Source organism: Bufo bufo, chromosome 2 (genome assembly GCF_905171765.1).
Source record: "Bufo bufo chromosome 2, aBufBuf1.1, whole genome shotgun sequence".
Lineage (NCBI taxonomy): Eukaryota > Metazoa > Chordata > Amphibia > Anura > Bufonidae > Bufo > Bufo bufo.
Genome location: NC_053390.1, coordinates 548803609 through 548820492, shown reverse-complemented (window position 1 = coordinate 548820492; position 16884 = coordinate 548803609). Strand labels below are relative to the sequence as shown.

At 47.1% G+C, this 16884-nt stretch overlaps 1 protein-coding gene across 2 annotated transcripts in view; it reads right to left on the bottom strand.

Annotated features, from left to right (window-relative positions):
* The window catches only part of TMEM150C (transmembrane protein 150C), a 262806-nt gene that overhangs the window by 17375 nt on the left and 228547 nt on the right, over positions 1–16884 (bottom strand). For both annotated transcript variants that reach the window (XM_040418071.1, XM_040418073.1), the window contains one exon: positions 6758–6839. In XM_040418071.1, the coding sequence (XP_040274005.1) occupies positions 6758–6837 (80 nt within the window). In that variant the 5' untranslated portion in view covers positions 6838–6839. The remainder of the gene's footprint in view (positions 1–6757; positions 6840–16884) is intronic.

Genomic DNA, 16884 nt, shown 5'->3' with positions numbered 1-16884 from the left:
GTGCTGTTCACAGAAAAATTCTGGCGTTTGGCCGGAGGGCTCCAGACCCTGTGCTCAATCCCCACCGATCAAATGCTATCACTTGCTAGGACATCTCACTGCCCTAAGGCACGATGGGACAACAGTCACTTTAGTTTTATAGGAAAACTCAAGGTTATAAATTGTATTTGTACTCGGATCGACTATCAGAACACCCGTGACCTAAGCATAGCAGTAGAGGCGTGGCGGAACTGCTGTAAAGGATGGCCTAAAGGGGGCCACCCTATATGGAAGGATGAAAAAAGGGGTTGGGTGGGAGGGGCACACGCTGCAGTGCCGGGAATCGAGACGACAGCTGCCGGGGGGAGGGCACGGAGGCGCCTTAAGTAGTAAGTGCGGGAGCCTCCCCTCCCACAAATACGGCAACTACGTTGCCTACACTTGTACTCGGATCGACTATCAGAACACCCGTGACCTAAGCATAGCAGTAGAGGCGTGGCGGAACTGCTGTAAAGGATGGCCTAAAGGGGCCAAAAACACATGACACAGTAATGTGAGCAAAGTACTGTATTAACACACATCACAGTAACAAATTCCGGAAAGCTAAAGACATCTCGCGTTTAGGGTTGGGGATGTAGCGAGTGTAGCATAACGATTTCCAACGCCCTAATCTCTTTATAATGTGACCCGGTACATTGTTTTTAGAGGCGGCAGACGCTGCACCTATCCGGAAGGAATGGCCGGTAATGCTCAAAGGATCCACACCCAGACCCGGCAACAATGCGCGGACGAACCTAAGGAAAGTCTGGATAGTGAGTGGGCCGGAATCGTAAGACAACAAAGGGGAGTGAGGTGTGTCATGTTTGATCACCACCGACCATTCGTTAAATACAGCTACTGGGCACCATGCGTTACCCGTGGAAAAATACTTAACCTTGGTGGTCTCGCCAGGACTGGACGTTTTGGTGTGATTAAGTGTGAGCACGTAGTGGGAGCCTAAGTGTAGTAAGTGTTGTTTCTGAATGAAAGTATTGCGGGAAATAGGGCACGTGAACTCCCCGGGTCGTAAGAAGCCGTAGAAGCATAGATACAGGGCGGTTTTAACTAGGGCGCTAGTCCTTAATCCGAAGGGGTTGGTATCTAGGACGGCTGCTAAGGACTTAAACATGTCCCCGGAGAAGGGTCTTCTGGAAATTGTGCTGACTGCTGCTGAATTCTGGATCCCCTTGAGGATCGTTCTAATAGGGTGAGCGGAGAATAGCGAGGGTCTATCTGGGAAAGAGATGTGCCAGCGATGTTGAATACCGGCTAGGTATGACTTGATTGTGCCGTGTGCTAGTTTGAGGTCTGAGTGGCAAAAAGCTATAAACGCAAGTAAATACGTAATATCGTCCATGCCCAGTTGTGGACACTTTAGCTGGAACCTAGAAAAATGGGACCATGCCGTCTTGTACATCCTGGCCGTATTCTCGGACAACGACCTCTGCATGAGGAGCCTGGCTGTGACCAGGTGCGTGTTCAAGGCATGACTAACAGGCTGTGCGATGGTGTAGGGGTGGGTACGGGGTCCGCCTGCGGTGAAATCTGAAAGAAAAATTGCCGTTTACCTCTAGATAGAGCATCTGCTGCCACGTTTACCTTGCCGGGAATATGTGCACATTCGAAATGAAATTGATGTTGTAAAGCCAACCAGATGAACCGTCTCAAAAAGGCCATGATTTCACTGGAGTCTGACCTACCCTTATTGATCAGTGCTGCCAGACCTTCGTTATCGGTCAGAATCAACACTGTGTTCTTGCGCCAGTAAGCTCCCCACGCCTGTGCTGCAGCGACAATGGGGTAGATCTCGAACAGTGAGGAAGACTGAGAAAACCCAGGTATGGAAGTAACCTCGGGAGGCCAAGCGCTGGCCATCCAGTGGTTGCCGTAAATAGCGGCGAAGCCCAGAGCTGATGAAGCATCGGCGTGGAGAACGGGGGAGTGGCTGGACACTGAGGGAGTAAACAATGAAATACCGTTCCAGTTGGAAAGGAACTGGTCCCACATGACTAGATCGGCCAGAGCTTGTAGATCTAGCCTCACCTGGCTATCTTGGTCGGTGGTTGATGGGAGAAGGCTAAGGAGTCTGGAGATGAAAGTCCTGCCTTGCGGGATAATCCTCATGGCATAATTGAGCATGCCAAGCAGACTTTGGAGCTCTACCCTGGAACAAATGCCTGCGCAAGCTAACTTGTGGATATTATCTCTGATTCTACGTAGCTTGTCCGGAGGCAAACTAGCTTGCGACGTGACGGTGTCTAGTTGGATACCTAAAAAGGTCAAACTGGTGTGTGGGCCCTCGAGTTTATGATTCGCTACTGGAACACCGAGTTTGCTGAACACTTCGGTCAAGACTCCTAGATCACCTGGAGGCCGAGACGGAGGTTCGATCAGCAGAAAGTCGTCTAGATAGTGGATGACGTGATGGGCACTGAAGGTGTGCTCAAGGATCCAGTGTAGACTGCTGGCAAACTGATCGAACAACCAAGGGCTTGATTTTGAGCCGAAAGTGAGACAGTTAGCAAAATAATAAAGCCCGTGCCACCTAACGCCATGCCACTGCCATAGTTGGGGGTGAATGGGCAGCAGTTTAAAAGCGTCGGTGATATCCGCTTTCGACAGCCACGTGTGCTGCCCTAAAGACAGTATGACCTGAATAGCCTCGTCTATGGACGCGTATTTCATGCCGAATTCCTCGGAGGGAATGAGAGCATTGAGGCTAGGCACGTCAGAAGAATGTGGAGCTGACAGGTCATAAATCAGGCGTTTTTTATTTGAGAACTTGCCAACAACCATACCTATCGGACTAACTCTCCAGCAATCGAAAGGGGGCTGGCGCAGAGGACCTATCAGGTAGCCCTTAGCCAACTCTGCTTGAATGAGGCTGCTGACTGCCTCGGGGTTCCTGACAGCAGACAGCAAATTCCTGCATTCATACGTGGACTGTGGTAGAGATATCTGGCCTGTGTGAAAGCCTACGGTGAAACCGTTTAGGAGGAACCTGACCCACTGTTGGTCTGGATGATCGGCCAGGAATATGGCTAGCGTGTCAACATGCACCCTGCCTAGTCATGCCGGGTGGAGGCCTTTCTGGGGGCACGCTGTCTTGGGGTGGGCCCTGAAGCAGTTGGTGCATAAATGCAGCAACCGACATTGGCTGTAGAAGCACCCTGTGTAATTGAAGTTGTTGCAAATTTGCGATTTGCCTAAGTACTTAATGGGCCTGCCTAATTTATCGACCCCTGTGGCGGATTTGGGCATGACGCTATCGGGTGCCTGCCTAGTCTGGGAGCCGCCTGACGGAGGATTGCTGGAGGAGCACCACTCTGCGGTGTGGGAGTGTGCACTGCAAGTGGAACAAGCGGGGGCTCTCAAGCCAGCAAAATGGCGGCAGAAAAGCTCGGTGTCAGTCACTGCCCAGTCGACGGTGTGCTGGAACTGTGTGAGTAAGGCTGCTGCCCTAGCGGAAAAAGACCTGTGATACTCGTAGAAGGCCGTGCCACCGTATTTGTGGCCTAAGTCAACTACTTTGTAAAGGTACAGGTCTAATTCTTCGCGGCGACTGGGCGACACGGAACAAATGACGTCCCGGTATAGGCTAAACGCCAGCACAAACTCAGTGATACTGAGTTTGCGGTTTAGCCTGATGTCCCGTGACTTGAGGATGACTGACACCTCCCCGCAGGCAATGGTCTTATTATCAGGTACCTCGTGTGTAGCGATGAGCAGACAGGCTAAATTGACATCCTTACCGTCTAGAATATCCTGCCTAACGTTAGCCGGAATGAAATGCGACGGTGCGACATTAGGGAAGTTGGGGGGGGGGTCGCCGCAGACGTGGAGGGAACTGATGGAGACATGGGTGTTAGGGCGCCGGCGCTGGATGTGGATGCCCTGTTCTGAATTGCCTCTAGACTGGTTTGGAAGCCAGACATGGAGGACGCCATGTTGTCAATAGCCGCGTGTAACTGGGTAATAGAAGTCTGTATGGTATTGGGCGTAAACATCTCTTGACTCGAGCCTGGTTCGGACTGTAGTAAGCGGAAAAGTTCAGCCTTCCTGGCAGATGCAGGGAAAGGAATCCCTCTGCGTAACAGTTCTGTGGTAATTCTGGATATGGTCCATGACCTCAGGGAAGGGGTCACGCCTCTTTCTGACTGTACGTCCCCGCTGGCTTGGGATGACGCGGATGCAGTCGGAACCTGGTTGTGTGGCAGCTCCATCTAGAATATATGAAATGCATGACACGATGGCTGCTAAACGTGACGATTGCCCGTACCATGCACCCTGGTGAACTAGTTAGGGAAGAAAGACTAATCGTGCAAGCTGTGCCTGAGGGAAATTACGGCTAACACCTGTGTACCCTGACACCCCCTGCCACCTAGTGTACCCCGAGACGGGGCATGTACAGCCGTGACAGCTGATAACCGTGGAGGCCCACAACTGCGTGTGAGTGGGTTCAAGTGGATGCGTGTGAGGCAGGAGACCTGTACGCTCGGACTGTAAGCCGTACCGAGGTGGGACTATACTGGCGCCTGTAGACGTGACAGGACTTGCGTCATCTCTGATGACGTGACGGAGTTGCGTATGCCTGAAGTCGTGTCAGGACTTAGACTGAGTCTGAGGACGTGACAGACTTGACGCGAGTGCCTGAGGACGTGACAGGACTTGACCGAGTCTGAAGACGTGACAGACTAGACGAGTTTGCCTGAGGACGTGACAGGACTTACGTTGAGTCTGAAGACGTGACAGAACTGGCAAATGCTGAAACGTGACGGAATTTGCGTGAGAGTCTGAGCGTGTGTCAGAAGTGGGACTGAGATATCTCGTGATTATCAACTGAGTCTGAGGACGTGACAGACCTGCCGAGGCTGAACGTGCCGGGACTGCGTGAGAGTCTGAGGACGTGACAGACCTGCCGAGGCTGAACGTGCCGGGACTGCGTGAGAGTCTGAGGACGTGACAGACCTGCCGAGGCTGAACGTGCCGGGACTGCGTGTGAGTCTGAGGACGTGGGGAGAAAACCCCCCCTTCTTTTTTTTTTTTTTTTTTTTTGTCATTAAGGGTTTTTTTTTTTTTTTTTTTTTTTTTTGCTTAATATGATGGCTGTACATGACCCCCCTGGTGAGAAGTGGAACCCCTGGTGCGGAGAGGGCGAGGAAGAGAAGAGAGAGAAAAGGGGGAGAGAAAAATAAAATAAATTTCCCTTTACCGGATCCTGATGGACGAAGTGTGTGACTACTTGACTGTGAATAAAACAGTGCACCAGGTCAGTTTAAGAAAAATTAAACCTGACCTGCCTATGTAACTGAAATCTACCTGCACCAGGATTTGTAGGAGTTTGATATTTCGACCGTGCGAGCCCTTGAAGTCTGAGATGACACCTGTTATGGGATAAAAGCATGAATGATATTGACAGTACCCACTGCCGACTGGCAGTAACGAACAACCTGTGGAGCATAAAACACCGGACATCTATACAGAATGTGCCACTCGTATGCTACGTGGGTGTGCCTTGGATTGCGTACCGGCCAGTGCGGTATTGAGACCGTGGATGACATGGTATGACGGACGCATGGGATACTGCGTATGGCGATGCCGTTCCCTGTGCGCCGTGCGTGGGTGTGCCTAGAATAGCGCACTGGCCGGTGCGGTATTGAGACCGTGGACGACACTGTATGACGGACGCATGGGATACTGCATGTGGCGATGCCGTACCCCGTGCGCCCTGCGTGGGTGTTGTCACGCTGGGTGTATGAACCCAGTAGCGTGCCGGAGTTTAAACGTTTGGGGCCTGCAGCCGGCACACATGGCTAGTGACAGAGGTGCCGGCCCCACTTTCCGGCGGACCGGGATGTGCGTGGAGGTAGGCGGTACCGCTGCTAGAAGGATGCAGGTGGTGACGTGTGCTTATGTGGCTGCCCGGCGGGGGAGGGAAGTGGCGCCGGCTGCCGAACCCTCCGCCGCCTGGACGTGGGGCACGCGACCATTGCCTGGCCAGGAAACCGGACGGGAGCGGGAGGAGGAGGTGAGCGCTGTGGGGCGGCGGTCGTTGACGCGGATGTGCCATGTGACCCGGAAGCGACGCGGTAGTCGCTGCTGTGCAGGGAATCATTAAAGTGTCTCTGAAGTGGCGCACACCTACCGAACCCTCGGCTGCCTGGGCGTGGGGTATGCAGCCAGAGGGTACCCCCCGTTACCTGAGCCGGGATACCTGCCGGACGAGCGGGGATCGGAAGCGGAGGTGAAGCGCAGTGGAAGGCAGGACGGCGGCCGTCGGAGGCTGATGCACCACGTGACCCGGAAGTGACGCGGCACACGCTGCAGTGCCGGGAATCGAGACGACAGCTGCCGGGGGGAGGGCACGGAGGCGCCTTAAGTAGTAAGTGCGGGAGCCTCCCCTCCCACAAATACGGCAACTACGTTGCCTACACTAATAGACTCCCATACACCCTTCGCTGTCTTATAACATGTCATACAGTAATAGCAGCATGTAACAAGGCAGGAGGGATCAGTTTATCTAGCGCCATGTTCCCTTCATTCTCAGAACTGAACCCCATCAGATGGTCTGTTTGTTTCAGTGGCAGTTTACTGAGTATGTTCAAAATGGCCAAAATGAAATCAATGTGACTTACAAGGAAGTAATGTCCCAATATTTTGTCAGAAGGGGGAGGTTTAAGTCTACGTGAAAGAAAAGATATGAGATATCCAAATCAGTAGCCAAACTATATATACTTACACTATCCATAAACCAACGGTAGTGAAAAGAGACATAACCAGAGGTAGAAACATCCACAGGCTGCATTGCTTGGCATCCATATCTAAACAAAAGAAAAATGTTATGATGATTTAGAAAAGAAAATCAATTTTTCCATTACATAATATATATTTATCAAATCAGATAGATTTTTTTTTTTTTACTAATAATAATAGTTGACATAATTTCCCCCAACATCTAAAAATGTTTTTGCTTTTTTTCAGTTTTATCTATGACACTTTAATTCCTTCCAGTTGGCAGTACTTAAAGGGGTTGTCTCACTTCAGCAAATAGCATTTATTATATCAGTAGGTCAGGAGGCTCTCACGTTAGTGCTTTGGATATTGGAGGATTCACTATCCACTGGACCACCCAATGCCAGTGTGTAGTAGTAATGAATATGTCTAGCATATGAAAGGCACTCCTCTCTCTGGATTGTATGTACCGTAAACCAACAGATATTTATTAGAATACAATGATATAAATGATAAAATTATATTACAACAGTTTACATATGTGCCTCCCACTTGTTAAGGGACCAAAAGTAATGGGACAATTGGCTTCTCAGCTGTTCCATGGCCAGGTGTGTGTTATTCACTCATTATCCCAATTACAATGAGCAGATAAAAGGTCCAGAGTTTATTTCAAGTGTGCTATTTGCATTTCGAATCTGTTGCTGTCAACTCTCAAGATAAGATCCAAAGAGCTGTCACTATCAGTGAAGCAAGCCATCATTAGGCTGAAAACACAAAACAAACCCATCAGAGAGATAGCAAAAACATTAGGCGTGGCCAAAACAACTATTTGGAACATTCTTAAAATGAAGGAACGCACCGATGAGCTCAGCAACACCAAAAGACCCGGAAGACCAAGGAAAACAACTGTGGTGGATGACCGAAGAATTATTTCCCTGGTGAAGAAAACACCCTTCACAACAGTTGGCCAGATCAAGAACATTCTCCAGGAGGTAGGTGTATGTGTGTCAAAGTCAACAATTAAGAGAAGACTTCACCAGAGTAAATACAGAGGGTACACCACAAGATCTAAACCATTGGTGAGCCTCAAAAACAGGAAGGCTAGATTAGAGTTTGCCAAACGACATCTAAAAAAGTCTTCACAGTTCTGGAACAACATCCTATGGACAGATGAGACCAAGATCAACTTGTACCAGAGTGATGGAAAGAGAAGAGTATGGAGAAGGAAAGGAACTGCTCATGATCCTAAGCATACCACCTCATCAGTGAAGCATGGTGGTGGTAGTGTTTTGGCGTGGGTATCTATGGCTGCCAATGGAACTGGTTCTCTTGTATTTATTGATGATGTGACTGCTGACAAAAGCAGCAGGATGATTTCTGAAGTGTTTCGGGCAATATTATCTGCTCATATTCAGCCAAATGCTTCAGAACTCATTGGACGGCACTTCACAGTGCAGATGGACAATGACCCAAAGCATACTGCAAAAGCAACCAAAGGGATTTTTAAAGGGTTTCTATCACTTCGTATGACATAATTAGCTGTCAGACACTAGCGATCCGCTAGTGTCTGCTCTGGCCAACCATCCTAATATAACAGCTTTTGGGGCAGCCGTTTTGCTAAAAAAAGAACTTTTATAAATATGCTAATGAGCCTCTAGGTGCTATGTGGGCGTCATTAGCACCTAGAGGCTCCGTCTACCTTCATAAATAGCCACCGCCCAGCGCGTCCCTCCAGCCCGCCCATCTCCTGCTGAATGCGATCCTCCGTGTGACGCAGCGGACGAATTCTCGCGCATGCGCCGTGCGCGGATGTATTCGGCTCATGCGCAGTGAATGTCTGACCGCTTCCCTGCTCAGACATCTCCACTGCGCCTGTTCCTTGGAGAGCTATGACGTCATCGGCGCAGGCGCAGTGGAGATGTCTGAGCAGGGAAGCGGTCAGACATTCACTGCACATGCGCCGAATACAGCCGCGCCCGGCGCATGCGCGAGAGTTCGTCCGCTGCGTCACACGGAGGATCGCATTCAGCAGGAGATGGGCGGGCTGGAGGGACGCGCTGGGCGGTGGCTATTTATGAAGGTAGACGGAGCCTCTAGGTGCTAATGACGCCCACATAGCACCTACAGGCTCATTAGCATATTTATAAAAGTTCTTTTTTTAGCAAAACGGCTGCCCCAAAAGCTGTTATATTAGGATGGTTGACCAGAGCAGACACTAGCGGATCGCTAGTGTCTGACAGCTAATTATGTCATACGAAGTGATAGAAACCCTTTAAGGGAAAGAAGTGGAATGTTATGCAATGGCCAAGTCAATCACCTGACCTGAATCCGATTGAGCATGCATTTCACTTGCTGAAGACAAAACTGAAGGGAAAATGCTCCAAGAACAAGCAGGAACTGAAGACAGTTGCAGTAGAGGCCTGGCAGAGCATCACCAGGGATGAAACTCAGTGTCTGGTGATGTCTATGCATTCCAGACTTCAGGCTGTAATTGACTGCAAAGGATTTGCAACCAAGTAGTGACAGTTTGATTTATGATTATTTTTATGTCCCATTACTTTTGGTCCCTTAACAAGTGGTAGGCACATATGCAAACTGTTGTAATTCCTACACCGTTCACCTGATTTGGATGTAAATACCCTCAAATTAAAGCTGACAGTCTGCAGTTGAAGCACATCTTGTTTGTTTCATTTCAAATCCATTGTGGTGGTGTATAGAGCCAAAAATGTTAGAATCGTGTTGATGTCCCAATATTTATGGACCTGGCTGTATTTGAACACCCTGTGATTTTGCAAGTTCTCCCACCTAGAAATCATGGAGGGGTCTGAAATTCACATTGTATGACTGGAAATCACATTGTATGAGTTTTAAAGAATTTATTTTCCTTGTACTGCTGAACATAAGTATTTGAACACCTGAGAAAATCAGTGTTAATATTTGGTACAGAAGCCTTTGTTTGCAATTACAGAGGTCAAACGTTTCCTGTAGTTCTTGACCAGGTTTGCACAAACTGCAACAGGGATTTTGGCCCACTCCTCCACACAGATCGCCTCTAGATCTGTCAGGTTTCGGGGCTGTAGCTGAGCAACACGAAGTTTCAGCTCCCTCCAAAGATGTTCTATTGATATGCTTCTTACGGAGCCACTCCTTGGTTATCCTGGCTGTGTGCTTCGGGTCGTTGTCATGTGGGAAGACCCAGCCACGACCCATCTTCAATGGGCTGTTGCTCAAAATCTCACAATGAATGGCCCCATACATCCTCTCCTTAATACAGTGCAGTCGTCCTGTCCCCTTCGCAGAAAAGCACCCCCAAAGCATGATGTTACCATCCCCATGCTTCACAGTAGGGATGGTGTTCTTGGGATGCAACTCATCCTTTTTCCTCCAAACACGACGAGTGAAGTTTAGACCAAAAAGTTCTACTTTGGTCTAATCTGACCACATGACTTTCTCCCATGCCTCCTCTGGATCATCCAGATGGTCACTGGCAAACTTCAGACAGGCCTGGACATGTGATGACTTGAGCAGGGGAACCTTCTGTGCAATGCATGATTTGAAACCATGACGCGTAGTGTTCTACCGACAGTGACCTTTGAAACTGTGGTCCCAGCTCTCTTCATGTCATTGACCAGCTCCTCCCTTGTAGTTCTACGCTGATTCCTCACCTTTCTTATCATCAGTGATACCCCACGAGGTGAGATCTTGCATGGAGCCCCAGTCCAAGGGAGACTGACAGTCGTCTTTAGCCTCTTCCATTTTCTAACAATTGCTCCAACAGTTGATCTATTTTTACCAAGCTGCTTGGCAATTGCCCCGTAGCCCTTTTCAGCCTTTTGGAGGTCCACAATTTTGTCTCTGGTGTCTTTTGACAGCTCTTTGGTCTTGCCCATGGTAGTAGATGTTGTCTGACTGACTGTGGGGTGGACACGTGTCTTTAAAGAGCTCGGACAGGTGCTACTAAGTTAGATTAATGAGTGGAGTAGAGGTGGAAAGTTTCTCAGGTGTCCAAATACTTATGTTCAGCAGTGCAAGATAAATACATTATTTAAAAATCATACAATGTAATTTCCTGAATTTTTATTTCAATTGTCTCTCTCAGAGTGGGAATGCACCTACAATGTGAATTTTAGACCCCTCCATGATTTCTAAGTGGGAGAACTTGCAAAATCGCAGGGTGTTTAAATACTTCTGTTCCTCGCTGTATCTATACCATTTTATACTTTAAAACAATTATGCAATATTCACTTACATAGTATCCAATCATGGTTTATTGATTCTATATGCATTTTTTTTATTGATATAATTGTATTCTAATAAATATCTGTTGGTTTACATACAATTCAGAGAGAGGAGTGCCTATCATATACTGGACAAATAGCATTTATTATGTAGAGAAAGTTAATACAAGAAACTTACTAAAGTATTGTTATTATCCATATTGCTTCCTTTGCTGGATTCATTTTTCCATCTCATTATACACTGCTCATTTCCATGGTTACCACCACCCTGTAATCCAGCAGCAGTGGCCGTGCTTACACACTATGCACACTCCCACGGTCCTGGCCAGCAGAGAGGTCGGTGCTTTTTCCTATAGTGTGTAAGCATGACCACCGCTGCTGGATTGCAGGGTGGTCATAACCATGGAAACGAGCAGTGTATAATGTGATGGAAAAATGAATCCAGCCAGCAAAGGACGGAATATGGACAGTCACAATACATTAGTAAGTGTCTTGTATTAACTTTCTCTACATGATAAATGCCACTTGCTGAAGTGACACAACCCCTTTAAAGGATATCTGTTAGCAGATTTGTACCTATGAAACTGGCTGACCTGTTGCATGTACGGTATGTTTGGCAGCTGAAGACATCTGTGTTGGTTCCATGTTCATATGTGCCTGCATTGCTGAGAAAAATTATGTTTTAATATATGCAAATTAATCTCTTGGAGTAACTACAGCGTTACTGTTACACCTAGAGGCTCTGCTCTCTCTGCAACTGCTGCACCCTCTGCACTTTGACAGGGAAAGGTGTGATGATGTTTTCACTACCTGGCCCTGTCAATCAAAGTGCAGAGGGCGTGGCAGTTGCAGAGAGAGCTGAGCCTCTAGGTGTAACAGTAACACCCCCATTGCTCCTACAGGATCATTTGCATATATTAATACATAATTTTTCTCAGTGTGGGTACATATGAACATGGGACCAACAAAGATGCCTTCAGCTTCCAAGCACACATGTAACAGGTCAGCCAGTTTCATAGATACAAATCTACTGACAGATGCCCTTTAAGGCTAGTTTCACACTAGTGCTAAAATCCAGCAGAGGACAGGCTACCGGAGTTCATTGTATGCAGCATAGTCGAATACTGCTTGTTCCCTCCGGAGCCCACTGACTATAATGGGACCTGGCGGGGATCCGGCCAGTTACTGGCATTAGTGCCGGGTTCGGCCGGAAAAAAACACTGCAAACTGCAGTACCTGTCCAGCTGAATCCCGGCACCATTGTAAGATACGATGAACTCCGCCAAGCTTTTCCGGTAGGAAGAGTTTAACGCTAGTGTGAATCACATCAGTCACCATAATAAGTTGCACTGTTAAAGGAACACATCCACTGTATGATTGACCCAAAAAGCACAAAAAATAAGCTCACTGTATTCATGAGCCCGAAGGCTGCCCTGCTTCTACCATACTCCTCACCAGTGATCACAGTGTCATGTATACATGGAGAGGAGATTTAACTAGGTAAATATAACATACTCAATTAATATTAAAAATATCCAACTTTTGAATATAATTTGGCCCAGATTTACTAATCCTGTATATGGTGTTAACCACCATTACAGGGGCTAAGGCTAGATGATAAATCCGATGCAGGGACAGACATTTTTGTCCAACTCTTTACCAACTATTGGCTGGCTTACAAACTTTTATTCCAGAATTGTACTGCAATTTTAGCACAAAATGGTGTATCTTAGGACATGCCCCATCTTGCTAAGCGCCCCTCACTTACCAGGCAAGTCAGAATATAGAGCAAACGGTGACAAAATTACCCCAATATGCACCACTTTATACACAGATTTTATGCAGACACATTACTATATCTGGGCCTGGGTGTTTCAGTTCCTCACATGGTACTTCATTCTACTTGCCAACCACTTTCACTGCCATTTTAGTTGGTCAGCTGCCACACTGCTTCTCTGCTTGCTGATACTGAATACAAACAGTGGTCTGATCATGTCTAACTGACACAGTAACATGGTTCATTAAATGGGAAGGTCTAATATTTAAAGTTATCAACAAAGTGTCTGATCAGTAGGGATCCAACTGCTGAGATCACGACCCGTTCTTTGTCCCCCTGTATGAAATGGCACAGTAGTCGAGCATGCACACTGCCAATCCACTCATCTATATGGGACTGCCAGAAATAGCCACATGCTGTACTCTGCTATCTCCGACAGTCCAATAGAGATGAACGGAGCATCAACACACATGCACAACCCCTGCTCCCGTCATACAGGGGGACACAGAACCCCTGTTCCCTATTGTCAGATCCCAATCAAACACTTATCCCCTACACTGCAGACAATGACGCCAATCCACATGCCTGCATATTTTTTTATGCATACCAGGCGCACTTAGCAACCACAACATGTGAACCCAGCCTTCTTCTCAGAAGTATGGCTTATAGTCTTAAAGGGAACCTGTCACCAGTTTTATGGTGTCCTATCTAAGGGCAACATAAATAAGTGACTGATTCTCTTAGCAAAATGCTGGGTCACTTTCTTTAAAGGGTTTCTACCACCACATTTTGACCTAATTAGCTGTCTGACACTAGCAATCTGCTAGTGTCTGCTCTACCTAACCATGCTATTGTAATACCTTTCTCTGCAGCGGTTACCCTAAAAAACGAACTTTTATTGCTATGCAAATGAGCCTCTAGGTGCTATGGGGGCGTCTTTTCAGCATCTAGAGGCTCCATCTACTCACCATGTCTGCCGCCCAGCTCGTCCCTCCAGCCCGCCCATCTCCTCTAGATTGACAGCCTCCATCGCGGCTGAATTCTCGCGCCTGCGCCGTGTGCGTCTGTATTCGGCGCAGGCGCAGTGACTGTCGGACCACTCCCTGCGCCGGCATCTCCACTGCGCCTGCGCCGGTGACGTCAGAGTGCTCCCAGGAACAGACGACGCCCGGCCTCAAGCAGTGGAGATGCGCAGGCGCAGTGGAGATGCGCAGGCTCAGTGGAGATGCCGGCGCAGGGAGCGGTCTGACAGTCACTGCGCCTGCGCCGAATACAGACGCACACGGCACAGGTGCGAGAATTCGGCCGCGATGGAGGCTGTCAATCTAGAGGAGAAGATGGGCGGGCTGGAGGGACGAGCTGGGCGGCAGACATGGTGAGTAGACGGAGCCTCTAGGTGCTGAAAAGACGCCCCCATAGCACCTAGAGGCTCATTTGCATAGCAATAAAAGCTAGTTTTTTAGGGTAACAGCTGCAGAGAAAAGTATTACAATAGCATGGTTAGGTACAGCAGACACTAGCAGATCGCTAGTGTCAGACAGCTAATTAGGTCAAAATGTGGTGGTAGAAACCCTTTAACCACTTCAGCCCCCAGTGCTTAAACACCCTGAAAGACCAGGCCACTTTTTACACTTCTGACCTACACTACTTTCACCATTTATTGCTCGGTCATGCAACTTACCACCCAAATGAATTTTACCTCCTTTTCTTCTCACTAATAGAGCTTTCATTTGGTGGTATTTCATTGCTGCTGACATTTTTACTTTTTTTGTTATTAATCAAAATTTAACGATTTTTTTGCAAAAAAATGAAATTTTTCACTTTCAGTTGTAAAATTTTGCAAAAAAAACGACATCCATATATAAATTTTGCTCTAAATTTATTGTTCTACATGTCTTTGATAAAAAAAAAATGTTTGGGTAAAAAAAAAAAATGGTTTGGGTAAAAGTTATAGCGTTTACAAACTATGGTACAAAAATGTGAATTTCCGCTTTTTGAAGCAGCTCTGACTTTCTGAGTCTGTCATGTTTCCTGAGGTTCTACAATGCCCAGACAGTACAAATACCCCACAAATGACCCCATTTCGGAAAGTACACACCCTAAGGTATTTGCTGATGGGCATAGTGAGTTCATAGAACTTTTTATTTTTTGTCACAAGTTAGCGGAAAATGATGATTTTTTTTTTTTTTCCTTACAAAGTCTCATATTCCACTAACTTATGACAAAAAATAAAAAGTTCTATGAACTCACTATGCCCATCAGCGAATACCTTGGGGTCTCTTCTTTCCAAAATGGGGTCACTTGTGGGGTAGTTATACTGCCCTGGCATTCTAGGGGCCCAAATGTGTGGTAAGGAGTTTGAAATCAAATTCTGTAAAAAATGACGAGTGAAATCCGAAAGGTGCTCTTTGGAATATGGGCCCCTTTGCCCACCTAGGCTGCAAAAAAGTGTCACACATCTGGTATCTCTGTATTCAGGAGAAGTTGAGGAATGTGTTTTGGGGTGTCTTTTTACATATACCCATGCTGGGTGAGATAAATATCTTGGTCAAATGCCAACTTTGTATAAAAAAATGGGAAAAGTTGTCTTTTGCCAAGATATTTCTCTCACCCAGCATGGGTATATGTAAAATGACACCCCAAAACACATTCCCCAACTTCTCCTGAGTACGGAGATACCAGATGTGTGACACTTTTTTGCAGCCTAGGTGGGCAAAGGGGCCCATATTCCAAAGAGCACCTTTCGGATTTCACAGGTCATTTTTTACAGAATTTGATTTTAAACTCCTTACCACACATTTGGGCCCCTAGAATGCCAGGGCAGTATAACTACCCCACAAGTGACCCCATTTTGGAAAGAAGAGACCCCAAGGTATTCGCTGATAGGCATAGTGAGTTCATGGAAGTTTTTATTTTTTGTCACAAGTTAGTGGAATATGAGACTTTGTATGAAAAAAAAAAAAAAAAAAATAAGCATTTTCCACTAACTTGTGACAAAAAATAAAAAATTCTAGGAACTCGCCATGCCCCTCACGGAATACCTTGGGGTGTCTTCTTTACAAAATGGGGTCACTTGTGGGGTAGTTATACTGCCCTGGCATTTTCCAGGGGCCCTAATGTGTGGTAAGTAGGTAAATGACCTGTGAAATCCTAAAGGTGCTCTTTGGAATATGGGCCCCTTTGCCCACCTAGGCTGCAAAAAAGTGTCACACATGTGGTATCGCCGTATTCAGGAGAAGTTGGGGAATGTGTTTTGGGGTGTCATTTTACATATACCCTTGCTGGGTGAGAGAAATATCTTGGCAAAAGACAACTTTTCCCATTTTTTTATACAAAGTTGGCATTTGACCAAGATATTTATCTCACCCAGCATGGGTATATGTAAAATGACACCCCAAAACACATTCCCCAACTTCTCCTGAGTACGGCGATACCAGATGTGTGACACTTTTTTGCAGCCTAGATGCGCAAAGGTGCCCAAATTCCTTTTAGGAGGGCATTTTTAGACATTTGGATACCAGACTTCTTCTCACGCTTTGGGGCCCCTAGAATGCCAGGGCAGTATAAATACCCCACATGTGACCCCATTTTGGAAAGAAGACACCCCAAGGTATTCATTGAGGGGCATGGCGAGTTCATAGAATTTTTTTTTTTTTGGCACAAGTTAGCGGAAATTGATATTTTAAATTTTTTTCTCACAAAGTCTCCCGTTCCGCTAACTTGGGACAAAAATTTCAATCTTTCATGGACTCAATATGCCCCTCACGGAATACCTGGGGGTGTCTTCTTTCCGAAATGGGGTCACATGTGAGGTATTACAGGGGGTTGATCAATGACAGGGGGGTAATCAATGACAGGGGGGTGATCAGGGAGTCTATATGGGGTGATAACCACAGTCATTGATCACGCCCGTGTAAGGCTTCATTCAGACGTCCGTATGCGTTTTGCGGATCCGATCCATCTATCAGTGCATCCGTAAAAATCATGCAGACATCTGAATGGAGCTTTACAGGGGGGTAATCAATGACAGGGGGGTGATCAGGGAGTCTATATGGGGTGATAACCACAGTCATTGATCATGCCCCTGTAAGGCTTCATTCAGACGTCCGGATGCGTTTT